General features: G+C 37.1%; 2 protein-coding genes across 5 annotated transcripts; both read right to left on the bottom strand.

The window, feature by feature from the left end:
* Positions 1-3,369: 3,369 nt before the first annotated feature.
* LOC135250171 (hatching enzyme 1.2-like) lies at positions 3,370-5,773 on the bottom strand. Of its 2 annotated transcripts, none has more exons than XM_064326196.1 (9): positions 5,647-5,773; positions 5,506-5,542; positions 5,309-5,371; positions 4,895-5,035; positions 4,507-4,624; positions 4,221-4,399; positions 3,993-4,074; positions 3,769-3,897; positions 3,370-3,572 (listed from the first exon to the last, which is right to left on the bottom strand). In XM_064326196.1, the coding sequence occupies exons 1-9, from the start codon at positions 5,713-5,715 to the stop codon at positions 3,467-3,469; spliced, it is 924 nt and encodes a 307-aa protein (XP_064182266.1). In that variant the 5' UTR covers positions 5,716-5,773; the 3' UTR covers positions 3,370-3,466. The 2 variants fall into 2 exon arrangements, with proteins under 2 accessions (XP_064182266.1, XP_064182267.1); XM_064326197.1 differs by having other exon boundaries at positions 3,370-3,577; positions 3,773-3,897.
* A 3,061-nt stretch (positions 5,774-8,834) lies between these two features.
* Positions 8,835-16,629, bottom strand: LOC135250169 (hatching enzyme 1.2-like). Of its 3 annotated transcripts, none has more exons than XM_064326191.1 (9): positions 16,503-16,623; positions 10,994-11,030; positions 10,797-10,859; positions 10,491-10,631; positions 10,101-10,218; positions 9,814-9,992; positions 9,493-9,574; positions 9,273-9,397; positions 8,835-9,049 (listed from the first exon to the last, which is right to left on the bottom strand). In XM_064326191.1, coding segments are annotated over exons 1-9 (816 nt in total). In that variant the 5' UTR covers positions 16,572-16,623; the 3' UTR covers positions 8,835-9,047. The 3 variants fall into 3 exon arrangements, with proteins under 3 accessions (XP_064182261.1, XP_064182263.1, XP_064182260.1); XM_064326193.1 differs by lacking the exon at positions 16,503-16,623 and adding an exon at positions 11,135-11,261; XM_064326190.1 differs by lacking the exons at positions 8,835-9,049; positions 9,273-9,397; positions 9,493-9,574; ... (3 more) ...; positions 10,797-10,859; positions 10,994-11,030 and adding exons at positions 14,070-14,312; positions 14,536-14,660; positions 14,756-14,837; ... (3 more) ...; positions 16,165-16,227; positions 16,362-16,398 and having other exon boundaries at positions 16,503-16,629.
* Between the last annotated feature and the right edge of the window lie 552 nt (positions 16,630-17,181).

Here is a 17,181-nt window from a genome sequence, read left to right as displayed (position 1 = left end):
GATTCTGCATGCCTGCTAACCATAAGGTTGGAGTTATTTCGGGAGTCCAATCGCATTATATTCATGCAGACAATAGCCTCGTGCTTATTCAGTGCTTGCAAATTTACATTTCGCACACTCATACAGCTGTGTTTTTGGCAGGACCAACTTAAGTAGCAGCTGTATTTCTTATTTTAGGATGCAAAAAAAATGCATACCTCGGATTCATCCTCCATAATCACTACACCATGCTGTTTGAGTGCCTGCATTTCGCCTGTTTTTCAGTTCTAGATGTGCGCACATGTGCGAGTGTATTTGTGTCTGCTTTGCGAACGCGTACTTCTCTGCCTAAATGTTTACTTTCCTGTGATGTTGTGTCTGGCTTCTCCGTGGGTCAGGTGAAAGAGAAACAGAGAGTGGGTTCTTGTGTGTGACTAACAGAGGAGAATTCATGCTGACCAATGGCCCCCTTCACTTCGTTGCCCTGCGAAAACAACCTGACTGTTTACCGGACAGGAAGGTGGGAAGGTGAGATGGGAGCAAGTTGGGAGGGGCAAAGGTAGGGGGGAACGTGTCACTCTGATGAGCTGTCCACGGTAAAACCAGGGAATAGACTGGGGCTAGACCTTGTGGCTTGTTTGAAAGGAGTGGTGTGTATTTGGAGCGTGGGGATTGATTGTACACACAAGAAAGGTCAACTCTGAAATATAGTGAACTACATTTTTCAGGTTAATATCTAGACAAGGTCTGTGATGCTTTAGGAGCAAATGCAGGCCTTCTAGTCATCTGCAGAAGAAACAAGCGAAGGGTGTGGAGGGTGGGGCCACTTTCACCTGATCATATTTCTTTTAAGTTGAGTGTAGGAAAGGAGAGAACTGCATGATTTGGGTGTGCATGAGGGATGTGCTATATAATAAGTGTTCCTGTTGCATTATAAGTACCTATATTATTTTAGATCCAGTACCTATACCGGGCAATGAATGCCCGTTGACCTGTATGGAAAGGGACAATTAGTAGCCAAACGGTCAAGTTAAAGAGAAAGAATGGATTAGGGATAGACACATTCTGGTAGGCTGGTCTAGATAAAAAAATGACAGAAAAGTAAACAGTTGAGGAAGAACAGATTGCAACCTGACTGTGAAATACTGTCATTCTTCCCCTAAACAGAACTTGTTTGAAGCTGGATCCATGGAAAAATGCTGTTACATTCTGCTTAAATACTATCTATTTTCTAAATTTTCTGCAACATCTCTGCTGAAAATGTCTACATTGATGGCTGATGGTCTAGTGCTATTTAAATTCTATTATGGCTGTTTACTTTCTTTTTTTATTGTTGTTAATGTGAGAATTTGCGTTTGCCTTGCCAAACGCGTGAGGCTGTGCACTGCTTCTGCCTCGGGCGGCCATCTTAGGGAAACGCACCTCCCCCTCCCTTTTGGATGTAGTCCTGGGCGCTCCTCCCCACAGGCTTGCACAGAGGTTTCTGGCTTCTCCCTCCCTTTCGTGAAGGAAGTGCATTGCATTCAGGTCTCTGGCGATATTAAGTTAAGTGAATATATGTTAAGTGAAAGAATGTAAGTCACCGTTTAAACAAAAAAAAAGTTAATGTATGGCGAAAACAAAAACATAGTCATTATGCAAAGGTATAAATATCTACTGGGACTTGCAGTGCCACATGGCATAATAAATTTACTCTCGCTATCTTCAAAATTACTATTATCTAGAATAATGAGTACCAATCTAGAATAAATACATGTTATCTTGATTATTAAGGGATGCCAAATTCCTGGGTTGACTAACCCTGTTTTATTGTTTCATGTCTATGCATCCTTAAAGATCGTAAAGAAGCCCTGAGTCAGAGGTTTGGTTTAGACTACCATAGCTCCATAAAAATATAGGACTGCTCACGGATTTATGCAGAACTTTTAATATAATTGAAGTAGATTTTTGGAGAATCTATTGTAGTTGTGGGTTTATAAAAAACAGATATGTCTTTTCAAGGCAGCAACATGAATTATTTTTTAAACTTTTTTTTTAACTAATGTAATTTGGCTTCGAAAGTTAAATAGCTTGTAGAGAGAAAACAAGCAGCCAACATTGTATGAATTTGTGACATGTTTATTATCACTGTAATATATTAAAAATGAAATGTCTATAGCACTTGATAACCACTTCTGTCTTGGTATATATAAGGTATTCAAAGTTTAAAACAAGTATTATGTTCCTTTTTTAAATATAGCATCGATGTTTTCAGATAAGTCCAAATGATCTTCAAAATCATAAAATTCATTCCATATAGATTTAAAAAGAAACAGTTGGCTTTTTTCATTTGCAGATGTTCAAAAAGCTTCATTGTACCCAGTATGCAATTGTCTTCCATATTATTCAGGACAGATATACAGAAGGAATTCTGATTGGAAGCTTAACAGTAAATTACTATTATCAATGCATTGTCATAATGGCTTTCCAGGAAAACTTTGTGTAGATGTTTCATAACAAATCAACATGTGGAGTTATAAAGCACACTGCCACCTAACATATGAAAATGAAATTATATTATACTAATACAATTTCAGTTTAAGTTTTGTTACTCCTCTTTTCAGCATTTTGTAATACCCTTTGCAAAGATAAAACAACTGAGTTATCTTCTGTAGTATCTTTTACTGTTCATCCATGCAGAATCTTTTAGGCTGTACTTGTTGACTGCCCTGTTCAATTAATACCACATATTTCTTTTTTTTTTGTTGCCATTTTTCTACTATTTTCTCCCCAATTTAGTCGTTATACCAATTCCCCGTGTGTATCACAGTCCTGGTCGATGTGCTATCCTCTGTCAGTCTGGGGAGGGTGTAGACTGCCACATGCCTCCTCTGATACATGTGGAGTCGCCAGCCGCTTCTTTTCACCTGACAGCTAGGAGTTTCACTGGGAAAACCACATATTTCATTTTTTATGTTGATTGCCCACAGTAAGAGGCTTTATCTGGCAACTTATTGGCAAATAGGAGGCATTTGATGGTACATTTAGCGATGTTGTGTCTCTGTGATGTAGCAAAGTTTTGTCAATCTCCAATGGTGGTCCGTGGAGTTTTATTTGCCTTCAAAATCATTTGTTTCACAGTGGAGGCAAGCTCCGCTTGCATCCTCCATCAAGCAAGTTTACTACTGTGCCAGTGGTTTAAAATTTCTTTATTATTGATCTAATAATGGAAAAAGTGTCATCTTTAATTTCTTAATTATTCATTTGTAACCATTTGAGGTTGAACAACCCTTTGTCTTTCATGTTCTCAGAGTTCTTTGCCTTTTCGCCTTGGTGACACACAGTATGACACGTCACCTCATTTCCAAATCACACATCATCACTGCTGGTTTAAAATGAATATCCAGTGTGTTGTAACATTTGAAAGGTTTAATTTCATGAGAAGGACATAGCTCAAGACATTCAAATCAGTCACATGTGAATCCCAGTATTACAGTAGCTTTGATGTTTAGAACAATAATATGTAGCCATGATTTCTGCATTTACTTTGACAAAAATGTTTTGAAAATACTTCACATTCCTCTCCACTGCTCCGGCACATTTCATCTTCATGTCTTTTCTGCAAAGTATAAGAGAGACATTTTCCTCTGTCAAGTTGTGAGCAATTACGGTATATTTTAATCATATATTTAAAATATGATTGTTGATGTATATGTATCATACCTTGAGCACAGTTTGGAAATAGGATGGGTGGGAAAAGATTAATCAGTAAATCTCGTTCTTCAGAGCTAAATGAAACATTATCTGTACTCACAGCAGCTGTACAGCTTCTTGATCCTCAGAATGTCCCCCCTGGACATACTTCTCCTCTGTCCAATAGATTGGTTTGGGTTGGGTACGGGAGTTATAGTGTCCATTCCATTGGTTGAGAAAGCAGTTCTAGAGAAGTGGAAGGAGAACACATGATCTGTGTTAAATGTCAAATTCAGTACTAACTGGATGTAGCTATAATGTGAATCTGTCCTTTTTCTTACCTTCCATAATGCATGATAGAAGTGTAGTCATATGGAGTATTCAGATTATTAGTGTCTTGTGTCTGAAAGTTGTAGATGGTGTCTGTTAAAAGAAACAGATACTTTGTTAGCTGTTTGTTACATTATTTGCACAGGACAAGTATATTGTCCTGTACAAATAACTGTAAAAATCATGTTGACCATATCAGTGCAATTTCCTCCTATATCTAATTGGATGAAAGGACTTACGTGGTGCAACATTCTCCCAGTTGATTCTGACGTATTCGTCCCGGTCGCTCCTTGTGTGCTCATGATAGAAACCCAGTGCATGGTTCAGCTCATGCTGAATGATACCGTGGTAAACACAACCATATCTGGCCAGAGACACTACCTGCTTGCCACCAGTTCTCCCCAGATAGGAATAACAGCTGAAAGGAAATAGAAGGTCACCATTTCAATGTAGCCAGGCACACCAAATGAAATCTAAGTAGTATTTTCTTTCCATTGATCCCGCCATTGGCGTAAATGAGCTCACCCATCTCTGCTCTCAATACTGATGAAGTCTCTCTGACTTGACCGGGGAACAAAGCGAATGCAGGTTTCTGTGTTGAAGGTCTTCATGGCATTTTCAATCCGCTTCTTCTGATAATATGCTGTAATGCAGAATCATCCAAAAATAGACATGAATTACATACTCATGGACAGCATTAATATAAATAATGATCACTGGATCTGACCTCTGATTTTCTTTAACAGCAAAGGTTTGTAAAATGTATACTTAATAGACTACTATTGCTGGCTTATTGAGTATGTTTGATGTATTGCCCCAAAATAATTCAGTTGTGTAAAATATTATAACTCTTTTAGTATTAGCACCAGGGGGTTCTCAATGTATGTATAAATACAAATATTCCTTCACTTACAGAATCCATTGCTCACAGTGTAAGGCACTTCAACAAGTCCATCTAAGGATTTCCTCCATAAGCATTGGTTATTCCAGCACTTCATGGCATTTCTGGTGTTTGATACAATCAGGTCTCCCTCCATCAGTATCTCGCTGGACCCTTGTAGAGACAGCACACAGTCATTCAGAGCCTCCTGGCATTTTTAAAAAGAACTGAAAATGTCTCACTGGACTCTTTGTCCAAAACAAAGCCATTTAGAGGATCACAGGTTACTTTGCTGAGAATTCTGAACATTTAACAAAATGGCCATTTTATATTCTGATTTCTCATTCATATTTGTGGAACCTTTAGCAGCATACTAGAATTGTAGCCGTATAATAATGAACATTTTTACGTTTTTAACAAAAAAATTTAAAAAAATATAACACTAACCATTGTTGGATTGTAGAATGCTTGTAGTGATATCCACATCATCAGGATCCTCTATTTGGATAGCTTTGAAACACAAGAATTGAAAACATTCTTTTTAACCCTGACCTCTTACTTGCAAATCAGTACTTACAGAAACAATGCCACATGGAATCAGAACATCAGGTACAGAATTATTTTATTGCCGATGAATTACTCACAAATTAGTGGAGAATCATCCGCTTCACTTCCAAGGTCCTAAAGAAGAAAGGGAGGCAGATGCTCAGTTAATAAAATTGAACACATATTTGAGGTGAGAGTTGAGGGAATCTTTCCACTGTGTTTAGTGGACCATCTCTTACCACGAGGGGATGTGCCTGTGAGAGGCTCAGCAGCAGAGCTAGGATGGTGGAGGTGAGTCTCTGGTCCATCTTCTGTCAGCGTTTGGAGATACTCAGGACGGTTCCCTCACGATGAGCTGATGTCTGAGATCTGTCAGGCCCTGTCTTTTATACAACCTCAGCTTGTAGGTGTGCCTGCAAGGGGATCAGGGATTACAGCCAATTCTCCACACCCAAAATTAGCTTTTAAGAGGGAGCAAACTAAACTAATTTCCCACATTTCAATGAAACTTGTAATTGTTATGCCTCAATTTGTTTACATGATAAGCTGGTAAGATCAAGAAAACCAACCGTCTCCCACAAAACACACAGGTCTTGTATAAAGTACGTTTGAAGTGCTTATTATGTAGACCTCTTTTCTTGTTGTAATCCTTAAGAACTTCTACATGCCTAATCCCTTCGGTTATAATTGAGTGTTGAATTCTTGGGCAGGTTGTCAGTTTATGTTCGTCTTCTGCAGTACACTTAAGTCTGTGAACAGTTGAAAATGCGATGTTTGACAGACAAATTTTTACAAAATAAATTGTGATTTTAAAGTGTCCAAATTGTTTTATGAGGGCGGGTAAGAGGCTAAACTTCAGAAATTACAGCAGAGGAAGAAAATAATCATCAAGATAAAACTGCAGAAATGAATTAATAAAGTACATCAAAGAATCAGACTATTTTATGCAATCCTGTCATTGACTGCAAGATTAGTCCATGTGTGTGTAGCAATGCCATTATTTCACAAACCTGCGTAGTTGGTTTATCGGAAAATAATACATACAGCTTTATACCAAATGGTAATTGAGTTATTTCCATGAACCTTCAATGTGTCAGAAATGAATTTGTTGAATTTAATATTATTACTTTCAGAAAATCCTGCTGCAGATCTGTCTCTAAACAAGTCTGGCACAAGAGTCTTTGACTAACAGAGGAAGAGATAAAATGGTTTTCAGCTTTATTCCTGTGTATTTTAATTAGCAACCTCAAATATTATGGAACATAGCAAGGAAACATATAATTTCTGAGCACAAATATGGAAGCCCCATTTTACAGCTTCACCAGTCACTTGTATTTGGTAAAGATGGCCTCCTAAAGGTACAGTTTTGGTTGGTTATTTCTTCCAATGCTTCTTAACTCATAATGAGTGCAGCTTCAGATCATTTTCAGTGTGGAAAGAGATGCCCATTGCATTACGATAAACAATTATTATGTCACAGGACGCTTGGTATTTATTATCAACTAAACCAACTAAAGGAACAGGTACTTTGTACAACCATTCCCACCTTTGTGTGGAATCCAATTCTAACCATGGCAGGTCTATTTCTTGCAGTCAAACAGGACAGTAAATACAGTGGGCTCGATAATGTTTGGGCCAAATAATTTTTTTTATCTTGATTTGGCTCTGTACTCTACAATTTTAGATATGTAATCAAATGTGCAGATTTTCAACTTTTATTAAACCGCCTCTCATTTTTTTTTAAATTAAAAAAATGTATTACAAATTAGTAAGAACAAAATACATTAATACAATCTACCAAAAAAAAGGAAAGGGGGTGGAGTGCATAGTATCATATGCATGGTACTGTATATGGGCTCCCCACCACCTTCCATCTGTGAAATACGGTGGTGGGGGTGTCATGCGTTGCCTTGTATTGTTTGTAATTGCTAACATGTGTGTCTTCTTTTGTTGAAACTTAATTTACACAGTATGAAAAAACGGTGTTTCAGTTGTGAAAATGAAAGGCCATGTGAATCAGTGTTTTAAGGAAAGCACAAAAATCTGATAACTTGCAAATGTATGGCTGCCACAGGTACTGGCTCACCTATCTTCATTGATGATGTAACTGCAGAATGAATTCTGAAGTGCACAGAGGCATCTTATCTGCTTAAGTTCAACCAAGTGCCTCCAAACTCATTGGATGACGCTTCACTCTACAGAAAGGCAATGATCCCAACAATACTGCTAAAGCAACAAAGGAGCTTTTCAAATCCAAAAACTGGGAATTTCATTCATTCTGGGTAGTCATTGACCTGATCTGAATTCAACTGAACGTGCAATTCACATGCTGAAGAGAAAACTTAAGGCAACTAGCAAGCAAGAACAAGCAAGAGCTGAAGATGGCTGCAGTACAGGCCTGGCAGAGCATCACCAGAGAATGGATACTCAGCACTTGGTGATGTCTCTGTTGGAGCTGATGGACACAGTCAGAAGCTCCTGATAAAACTTCTCCATTGTGTTTAGCAATAACACAGACATTTAATAAATTATTCAGTTCAACTGTAATGGCATTTACATCTCATATTTCATTCATTTCTGCAGGGTCCCTTCCATGTCATTTTAAACACACAAAGAGAAATTGTGTATAATTAAACTCAAAAATATAAGTGGACATACTTTTTGTGGTTCTTGGTAGTATTTAATTTCTACCTGTATATTTGTTGTATTTCAGTTCTATTTACTTCAATAATGACACCATTGGTAACTCTATATGACCCAAAAACCAAAATCCTCACCATCTTCAGCATCACAAATTGCCAGGATTATTACCATTGCCAGGCTAAAATTATAAAAGCTATTGAGAGACAATTGTCTTTTGTACTTTTTCAATATTTTATCTGTAGTGGATGGGTGAAATTTATTTAAGCAGAACTTAAATAGCTCAAAATATGAGCATTTTGGTACAAATTGGTAATGTTAGTTTATTTGTAAAATTTGTAGAAATCTTTTGTGCTAAGTGTCCACTCCCCTTGATTGAGTAACCTCTAAGCAAACCAGTATTGTTTCTGCCATTTATTTTACTTGTTCATTTTCTTTCTTTGGAATTAAGGTGCATAATATATTCTCTGTTCTTGCGTTGCCTTGTATTGTTTGGTTATGGTTATACACTTTGTTGTACGTCGCTCTGGATAAGAGCGTCTGCCAAATGCCTGTAATGTAATGTTTGTAATTGCTAACATGTGTGTCTTCTTTTGTTGAAACTTAATTTACACAGTATAAAAAAACGATGTTTCAGTTGTGAAAATGAAAGGCCATGTGAATCAGTGTTTTAAGGAAAGCACAAAAATCTGATAACTTGCAGATACATTTGAAGGAAACATTTCTATTGTTTGAATGGGACAAATCATAAATCATCTCTGGGAAGAAAAATGAATTGCTAATGTGATTTAATATGCATAAGATTTCATAATTTAGTAACATTCATTCAGTACATTAAAACATTACATGCAAATTCACATTGTTACAATAACTGTGATAAACAGAACAAAGGATTTTTGCAGGCGTGAATGTTCTGCATTTCTTCTGGCAAGAATGTTGTGATTTATGATTTCATATTCTGCTCCAGTAGTCCGGCACCTTTAGTCTCCAAGTATTTATTTTCTGCAACAAATAAGAGATATTTTCTGATGTAAAAACATGCTGTAATTATCACAACTCCAATCAGACTGAAATGGACAAAGACAAAATATATTGTTATGTAATTCTATATTGTTATATTGAACATTGGAGAATTTATCTGGGAATAGGATGGGTGGGAAAACATTAATCGGTGAATATAGTTATAAATAAATATAGAGCTAAATGAAACATCATCTATACTCACAGCAGCTGTACAGCTTGTTGATCCTCAGAATGTCCCCCCTGGACATACTTCTCCTCTGTCCAATAGATTGGTTTGGGTTGGGTACGGGAGTTATAGTGTCCATTCCATTGGTTGAGAAAGCAGTTCTAGAGAAGTGGAAGGAGAACACATGATCTGTGTTAAATGTCAAATACAGTACTAACTGGATGCAGTTATAATGTGAATCTGTCCTTTTCCTTACCTTCCATAATGCATGATAGAAGTGTAGTCATATGCAGTATTTAGATTATTAGTGTCTTGTGTCTGAAAGTTGTAGATGGTGTCTGTTAAAGAATCAGATACTTTGTTAGCTGTTTGTTACATTGGGTTTAAGTATATTGTCCTGTACAAATAATTGTATACTTTGTTAACTGTTTGTTAGAGAGCTTAAACTTATTGTCTATTTAAACGTGAACATAAAAATCATGTTGACCATTTTAATGTAATTGTCCTGTTTTAACTGATTGGATGAAAGGGCTTTTTCAAATAAAATAGGCCCAAAATATGACAGGCAGTTCCTTACGTGGTGCAACATTCTCCCAGTTGATTCTGACGTATTCGTCCCGGTCGCTCCTTGTGTGCTCATGATAGAATCCCAGCGCATGGTTCAGCTCATGCTGAATGATACCGTGGTAAACACAACCATATCTGGCCAGAGACACTACCTGCTTGCCACCAGTTCTTCCAAGATAGGAGTAACAGCTGAAAGGAAACAGAAGGTCACCATTTCAATGTTAGCCAGGCCCACCAAATAAAATCCAGGAAGTGTTATCTTGCCATTGATCCTGCCATTGGTGTAAATGAGCTCACCCATCTCTGCTCTCAATACTGATGAAGTCTCTCTGACTCGACCGGGGAACAAAGCGAATGCAGGTTTCTGTGTTGAAGGTCTTCATGGCATTTTCAATCCGCTTCATCTGATAATATGCTGTAATGCAGAATCATCCAAAAACAGACATGAATTACATACTCATGGACAGCATTAATATAAATAATGATCACTGAATTTGACCTCTGATTTTCTTTAACAGCAATGGTTTCTAAAATGTATACTTAATAGACTACTATTGCTGGCTTATTGACTATGTTTGATCTCTATTGCCCCTAAATAATTCAGTTGTGTAAAATATTATAACTCTTTCAGTATTAGCACTAGGGTGTTCTTACAGTATGTATAAATACAAATATTCCTTCACTTACAGAATTCATTGCTCACAGTGTAAGCCACTTCAACAAGTCCATCTGAGGATTTCCTCCATAAGCATTGGTTATTCCAGCACTTCATGGCATTTCTGGTGTTTGACACAACCAGGTCTCCCTCCATCAGTATCTCGCTGGACCCTTGTAGAGACAGCACACAGTCATTCAGAGCCTCCTGGCATTTTTAAAAAGAACTGAAAATGTCTCACTGGACTCTTTGCTTATTCAGCATACTAGAATTGTAGCCGTACAATAATTAACATTTTTATGTTTTTAACAAAAAAAAAAAAGATATAGAACACTAACCATTGTTGGATTGTAGAATGCTTGTAGTGATATCCACATCATCAGGATCCTCTATTTGGATAGCTTTGAAACACAAGAATTGAAAACATTCTTTTTAACCCTGACCTCACCCTTGCAAATCAGTAGTTACAGAAACAATGTCACATGGAATCAGAACATCAGGTACAGAATTATTTTATTGCCAATGAATTACTCACAAATTAGTGGAGAATCATCCGCTTCACTTCCAAGGTCCTAAAGAAGAAAGGGAGGCAGACGCTCAGTTAATAAAATTGAACACATATTTGAGGTGAGAGTTGAGGGAATCTTTCCACTGTGTTTAGTGGACCATCTCTTACCACAAGGGGATGTGCCTGTGAGAGGCTCAGCAGCAGAGCTAGGATGGTGGAGATGAGTCTCTGGTCCATCTTCTGTCAGCGTTTGGAGATGCTCAGGACGGTTCCCTCACAATGAGCTGATGTCTGAGATCTGTCAGGCCCTGTCTTTTATACAACCTCAGCTTGTAGGTGTGCCTGCAAGGGGATCATAGATTACTGTTAATGCTCTACACCCAAAATGAGCTTTTAAGAGGGAGCAAACTGAACTAATTTCCCACATTTCAATGAAACTTGTAATTGTTATGCCTCAATTTGTTTACGTGATAAGCTGGGAAGATCAACGAAAACCAACCGTCTCCCACAAAACACACAGGTCTTGTATAAAGTACGTTTGAAGTGCTTATTATGTAGACCTCTTTTCTTGTTGTAATCCTTAAGAGCTTCTACATACCTAATCCCTTCGGTTATAATTGAGTGTTGAATTCATGGGCAGGTTGTCAGTTTATGTTCGTCTTCTGCAGTACACTTAAGTCTGTGAACAGTTGAAAATGTGATGTTTGACAGACAAATTTTAACAAAATAAATTGTGATTTTAAAGTGTCCAAATTGTTTTATGAGGGCGGGAAAGAGGCTAAACTTCAGAAATTACAGCAGAGGAAGAAAATAATCATCAAGATAAAACTGCAGAACTTAATTAATAAAGTACATCAAAGAATCAGACTATTTTATGCAATCCTGTCATTGACTGCAAGATTAGTCCCTGTGTGTGTAGCAATGCCATTATTTCACAAACCTGCGTAGTTGGTTCATCGGAAAATAATACATACAGCTTTATACCAAATGGTAATTGAGTTATTTCCATGAACCTTCAATGTGTCAGAAATGAATTTGTTGAATTTAATATTATTACTTTCAGACAATCCTGCTGCAGATCTGTCTCTAAACAAGTCTGGCACAAGAGTCTTTGACTAACAGAGGAAGAGATAAAATGGTTTTCAGTTTTTATTCCTGTGTATTTTAATTAGCAACCTCAACTATTATGGAACATAGCAAGGAAACATATAATCTTTGAGCACAAATATGGAAGCCCCATTTTACAGCTTCACCAGTCACTTGTATTTGGTAAATGGTCTCCTAAAGGTACAGTTTTGGTTGGTTATTTCTTCCAATGCTTCTTAACTCATAATGAGTGCAGCTTCAGATCATTTTCAGTGTGGAAAGAGATGCCCATTGCATTATGATAAACAATTATTATGTCACAGGACGCTGGGTATTTATTATCAACTAAACCAACTAAAGGAACAGGTACTTTGAACAACCATTCCCACCTTTGTGTGGAATCCAATTCTAAACATGGCAGGTCTGTTTCTTGCAGTCAAACAGGACGGTAAATGCAGTGGACTCCATAATGTTTGGGACAAATAAGTTCATTTTTTTCTTGATTTGGTTCTGTACTCTACAATTTTAGATATGTAATCAAATGTGCAGATTTTCAACTTTTATTAAACCGCCTCTTATTTTTTTTTAATTAAAAAAATGTATTACAAGTTATTAAGAACAAAATACATTAATACAATCTACCAAAAAAAAAGGAAAGGGGGTGGAGTGCATAGTATCATATATATGGTACTGTATATGGGCTCCCCACCACCTTCCATCTGTGAAATACGGTGGTGGGGGTGTCATGGTTTGGGCATGTATGACTGCCACAGGTACTGGCTCACCTGTCTTTATTGATGATGTAACTGCAGAATGAATTCTGAAGTGCACAAAGGCATCTTATCTGCTTAAGTTCAACCAAGTGCCTCCAAACTCATTGGATGACGCTTCACTCTACAGAAAGGCAATGATCCCAACAATACTGCTAAAGCAACAAAGGAGCTTTTCAAATCCAAAAACTGGGAATTTCAATCATTCTGGGTAGTCATTGACCTGATCTGAATTCAACTGAACATGCAGTTCATATGCTGAAGAAAAAACTTAAGGAAACCAGCAAGCAAGAACAAGCAAGAGCTGAAGATGGCTGCAGTACAGGCCTGGCAGAGCATCACCAGAGAAGATACTCAGCACCTGGTGATGTCTCTGTTGGAGCTGATGGACACAGAAGCTCCTGATAAAACTTCTCCATTGTGTTTAGCAATAATACAGACATTTAATAAATTATTCAGTTCAACTTTAATGGCATTTAAATCTCTTATTTCACTCATTTCTGCAGGGTCCCTTCCACGTCATTATAAAAACACTTGTGTATAATTAAACTTAAAAATATAAGTGGACATTCTTTTTTGCGGTTCTTGGTAGTATTTAATTTCTGTATATGTATATGTGTTGTATTTCAGTTCTATTTGCTTCAATAATGACACCATTGGTAACTCTATATGACCCACAAACCAAAATCCTCACCATCTTCAGCATCACAAATTTCCAGGATTATTAACAGTGCCAGGCTAAAATTATAAAAGCTATTGAGAGACAATTGTCTTTTGTACTTTTTCAATATTTTATCTGTAGTGGATGGGTGAAATTTATTTAGGCAGAACTTTGGTAGCTCAAAATATGAGCCTTTTGGTACAAATTGGTAATGTTAATTTATTTGTAAAATTTGTAGAAATCTTTGGCGCTAAGTGTCCACTCCCCTTGATTGAGTAACCTCTAAGCAAACCAGTATTGTTTCCTCCATTTATTTTACTTGTTCATTTTCTTTCTCTGGAATTAAGGTGCATAATATGTTCTCTGTTCTTGCGTTGCCTTGTATTGTTTGTAATTGCTAACATGTGTGTCTTCTTTTGTTGAAACTTAATTTACACAGTATAAAAAAACGATGTTTCAGTTGTGAAAATGAAAGGCCATGTGAATCAGTGTTTTAAGGAAAGCACAAAAATCTAATAACTTGCAGATACATTTGAAGGAAACAACTACTTCTATTGTTTGAATGGGACAAATCATAAATCATCTCTGGGAAGAAAAATGAATTGCCAATGTGATTTAATATGCACCAGATTTAATAATTTAGTAACATTCATTCAGTACATTAAAACATTACATGCAAATTCACATTGTTACAATAACTGTGATAAACAGAACAAAGGATTTTTGCAGGCATGAATGTTCTGCATTTCTTCTGGCAAGAATATTGTGATTTATGATTTCATATTCTGCTCCAGTAGTCCGGCACCTTTAGTCTCCAAGTATTTATTTTCTGCAACAAATAAGAGATATTTTCTGACGCAAAAACATGCTGTAATTATCACAACTCCAATCAGACTGAAATGGACAAAGACAAAATATATTGTTATGTAATTCTATATTGTTTTATTGAACATTGGAGAATTTATCTGGGAATAGGATGGGTGGGAAAACATTAATCGGCGAATATAGTTATAAATAAATATAGAGCTAAATGAAACATCATCTATACTCACAGCAGCTGTACAGCTTGTTGATCCTCAGAATATCCCCCCTGGACATACTTCTTCTCTGTCCAATAGATTGGTTTGGGTTGGGTACGGGAGTTATAGTGTCCATTCCATTGGTTGAGAAAGCAGTTCTAGAGAAGTGGAAGGAGAACATATGACATGTGTTAAATGTCAAATTCAGTACTAACTGGATGCAGTTATAATGTGAATCTGTCCTTTTCCTTACCTTCCATAATGCATGATAGAAGTGTAGTCATATGCAGTATTTAGATTATTAGTGTCTTGTGTCTGAAAGTTGTAGATGGTGTCTGTTAAAGAAACAGATACTTTGTTAGCTGTTTGTTACATTGGGTTTAAGTATATTGTCCTGTACAAATAACTGTATACTTTGTTAACTGTTTGTTAGAGAGCTTAAACTTATTGTCTATTTAAACGTGAACATAAAAATCATGTTGACCATTTTAATGTAATTGTCCTGTTATAACTGATTTGATTAAAGGGTTTTTTCAATCAAAATAGGCCCAAAATATGACAGGCAGTTCCTCACGTGGTGCAACATTCTCCCAGTTGATCCTGACGTATTCGTCCCGGTCGCTCCTTGTGTGCTCATGATAGAAACCCAGTGCATGGTTCAGCTCATGCTGAATGATACCGTGGTAAACACAACCGTATCTGGCCAGAGACACTACCTGCTTGCCACCAGTTCTCCCCAGATAGGAGTAACAGCTGAAAGGAAATAGAAGGTCACCATTTCAGTGTTAGCCAGGCCCACCAAATAAAATCCAGGAACTGTTATCTTCCCATTGATCCTGTCATTGGTGTAAATGAGCTCACCCATCTCTGCTCTCAATACTGATGAAGTCTCTCTGACTCGACCGGGGAACAAAGCGAATGCAGGTTTCTGTGTTGAAGGTCTTCATGGCATTTTCAATCCGCTTCTTCTGATAATATGCTGTAATGCAGAATCATCCAAAAATATACATGAATTACATACTCATGGACAGCATTAATATAAATAGTGATCACTAGATCGGACCTCTGATTTTCTTTAACAGCAAATGTTTGTAAAATGTATACTTAATAGACTTGCTGGCTTATTGACTATGTTCGATGTATTGCCCCAAAATAATTCAGTTGTGTAAAATATTATAACTCTTTCAGTATTAGCACCAGGGTGTTCTTACAGTATGTATAAATACAAATATTCCTTCACTTACAGAATCCATTGCTCACAGTGTAAGGCACTTCAACAAGTCCATCTGAGGATTTCCTCCATAAGCATTGGTTATTCCAGCACTTCATGGCATTTCTGGTGTTTGATACAATCAGGTCTCCCTCCATCAGTATCTCGCTGGACCCTTGTAGAGACAGAACACAGTCATTCAGAGACTCCTGGCATTTTAAAAAAGAACTGAAAATGTCTCACTGGACTCTTTGAAGTCAAAACAAAGCCATTTAGATGATCATAGGTTACTTTGCTGAGAATTCTGAACATTTAACAAAATGGCCATTTTATATTCTGACTTCTCATTCATATTTGTGGAACCCTTAGCAGCATACTAGAATTGTAGCCGTACAATAATTAACATTTTTACGTTTTTAACAAAAAAAAAAAAAAAGATATAGAACACTAACCATTGTTGGATTGTAGAATGCTTGTAGTGATATCCACATCATCAGGATCCTCTATTTGGATAGCTTTGAAACACAAGAATTGAAAACATTCTTTTTAACCCTAACCTCATACTTGCAAATCAGTAGTTACAGAAACAATGTCACATGGAATCAGAACATCAGGTACAGAATTATTTTGTTGCCGATTAATTACTCACAAATCAGTGGAGAGTCATCTGCTTCACTTCCAAGGTCCTAAAGAAGAACGGGAGGCAGACGCTCAGTTAATAAAATTGAACACATATTTGAGGTGAGAGTTGAGGGAATCTTTCCACTGTGTTTAGTGGACCATCTCTTACCACGAGGGGATGTGCCTGTGAGAGGCTCAGCAGCAGAGCTAGGATGGTGGAGGTGAGTCTCTGGTCCATCTTCAGTCAGCGTTTGGAGATACTCAGGACGGTTCCCTCACGATGAGCTGATGTCTGAGATCTGTCAGGCCCTGTCTTTTATACAACCTCAGCTTGTAGGTGTGCCTGCAAGGGGATCAGGGATTACTGCCAATTCTCCACACCCAAAATTAGCTTTTAAGAGGGAGCAAACTAAACTAATTTCCCACATTTCAATGAAACTTGTAATTGTTATGCCTCAATTTGTTTACATGATAAGCTGGGAAGATCAACGAAAACCAACCGTCTCCCACAAAACACACAGGTCTTGTATAAAGTACGTTTGAAGTGCTTATTATGTAGACCTCTTTTCTTGTTGTAATCCTTAAGAGCTTCTACATACCTAATCCCTTCGGTTATAATTGAGTGTTGAATTCATGGGCAGGTTGTCAGTTTATGTTTGTCTTCTGCAGTACACTTAAGTCTGTGAACAGTTGAAAATGCGATGTTTGACAGACAAATTTTTACAAAATAAATTGTGATTTTAAAGTGTCCAAATTGTTTTATGAGGATGGGTAAGAGGCTAAACTTCAGAAATTACAGCAGAGGAAGAAAATAATCATCAAGATAAAACTGCAGAAATTAATTAATA

Source organism: Anguilla rostrata, chromosome 3 (genome assembly GCF_018555375.3).
Source record: "Anguilla rostrata isolate EN2019 chromosome 3, ASM1855537v3, whole genome shotgun sequence".
NCBI lineage: Eukaryota > Metazoa > Chordata > Actinopteri > Anguilliformes > Anguillidae > Anguilla > Anguilla rostrata.
Note: the sequence above shows the minus strand (reverse complement) of the source record. Positions and strands in the feature narration are given on the sequence as shown.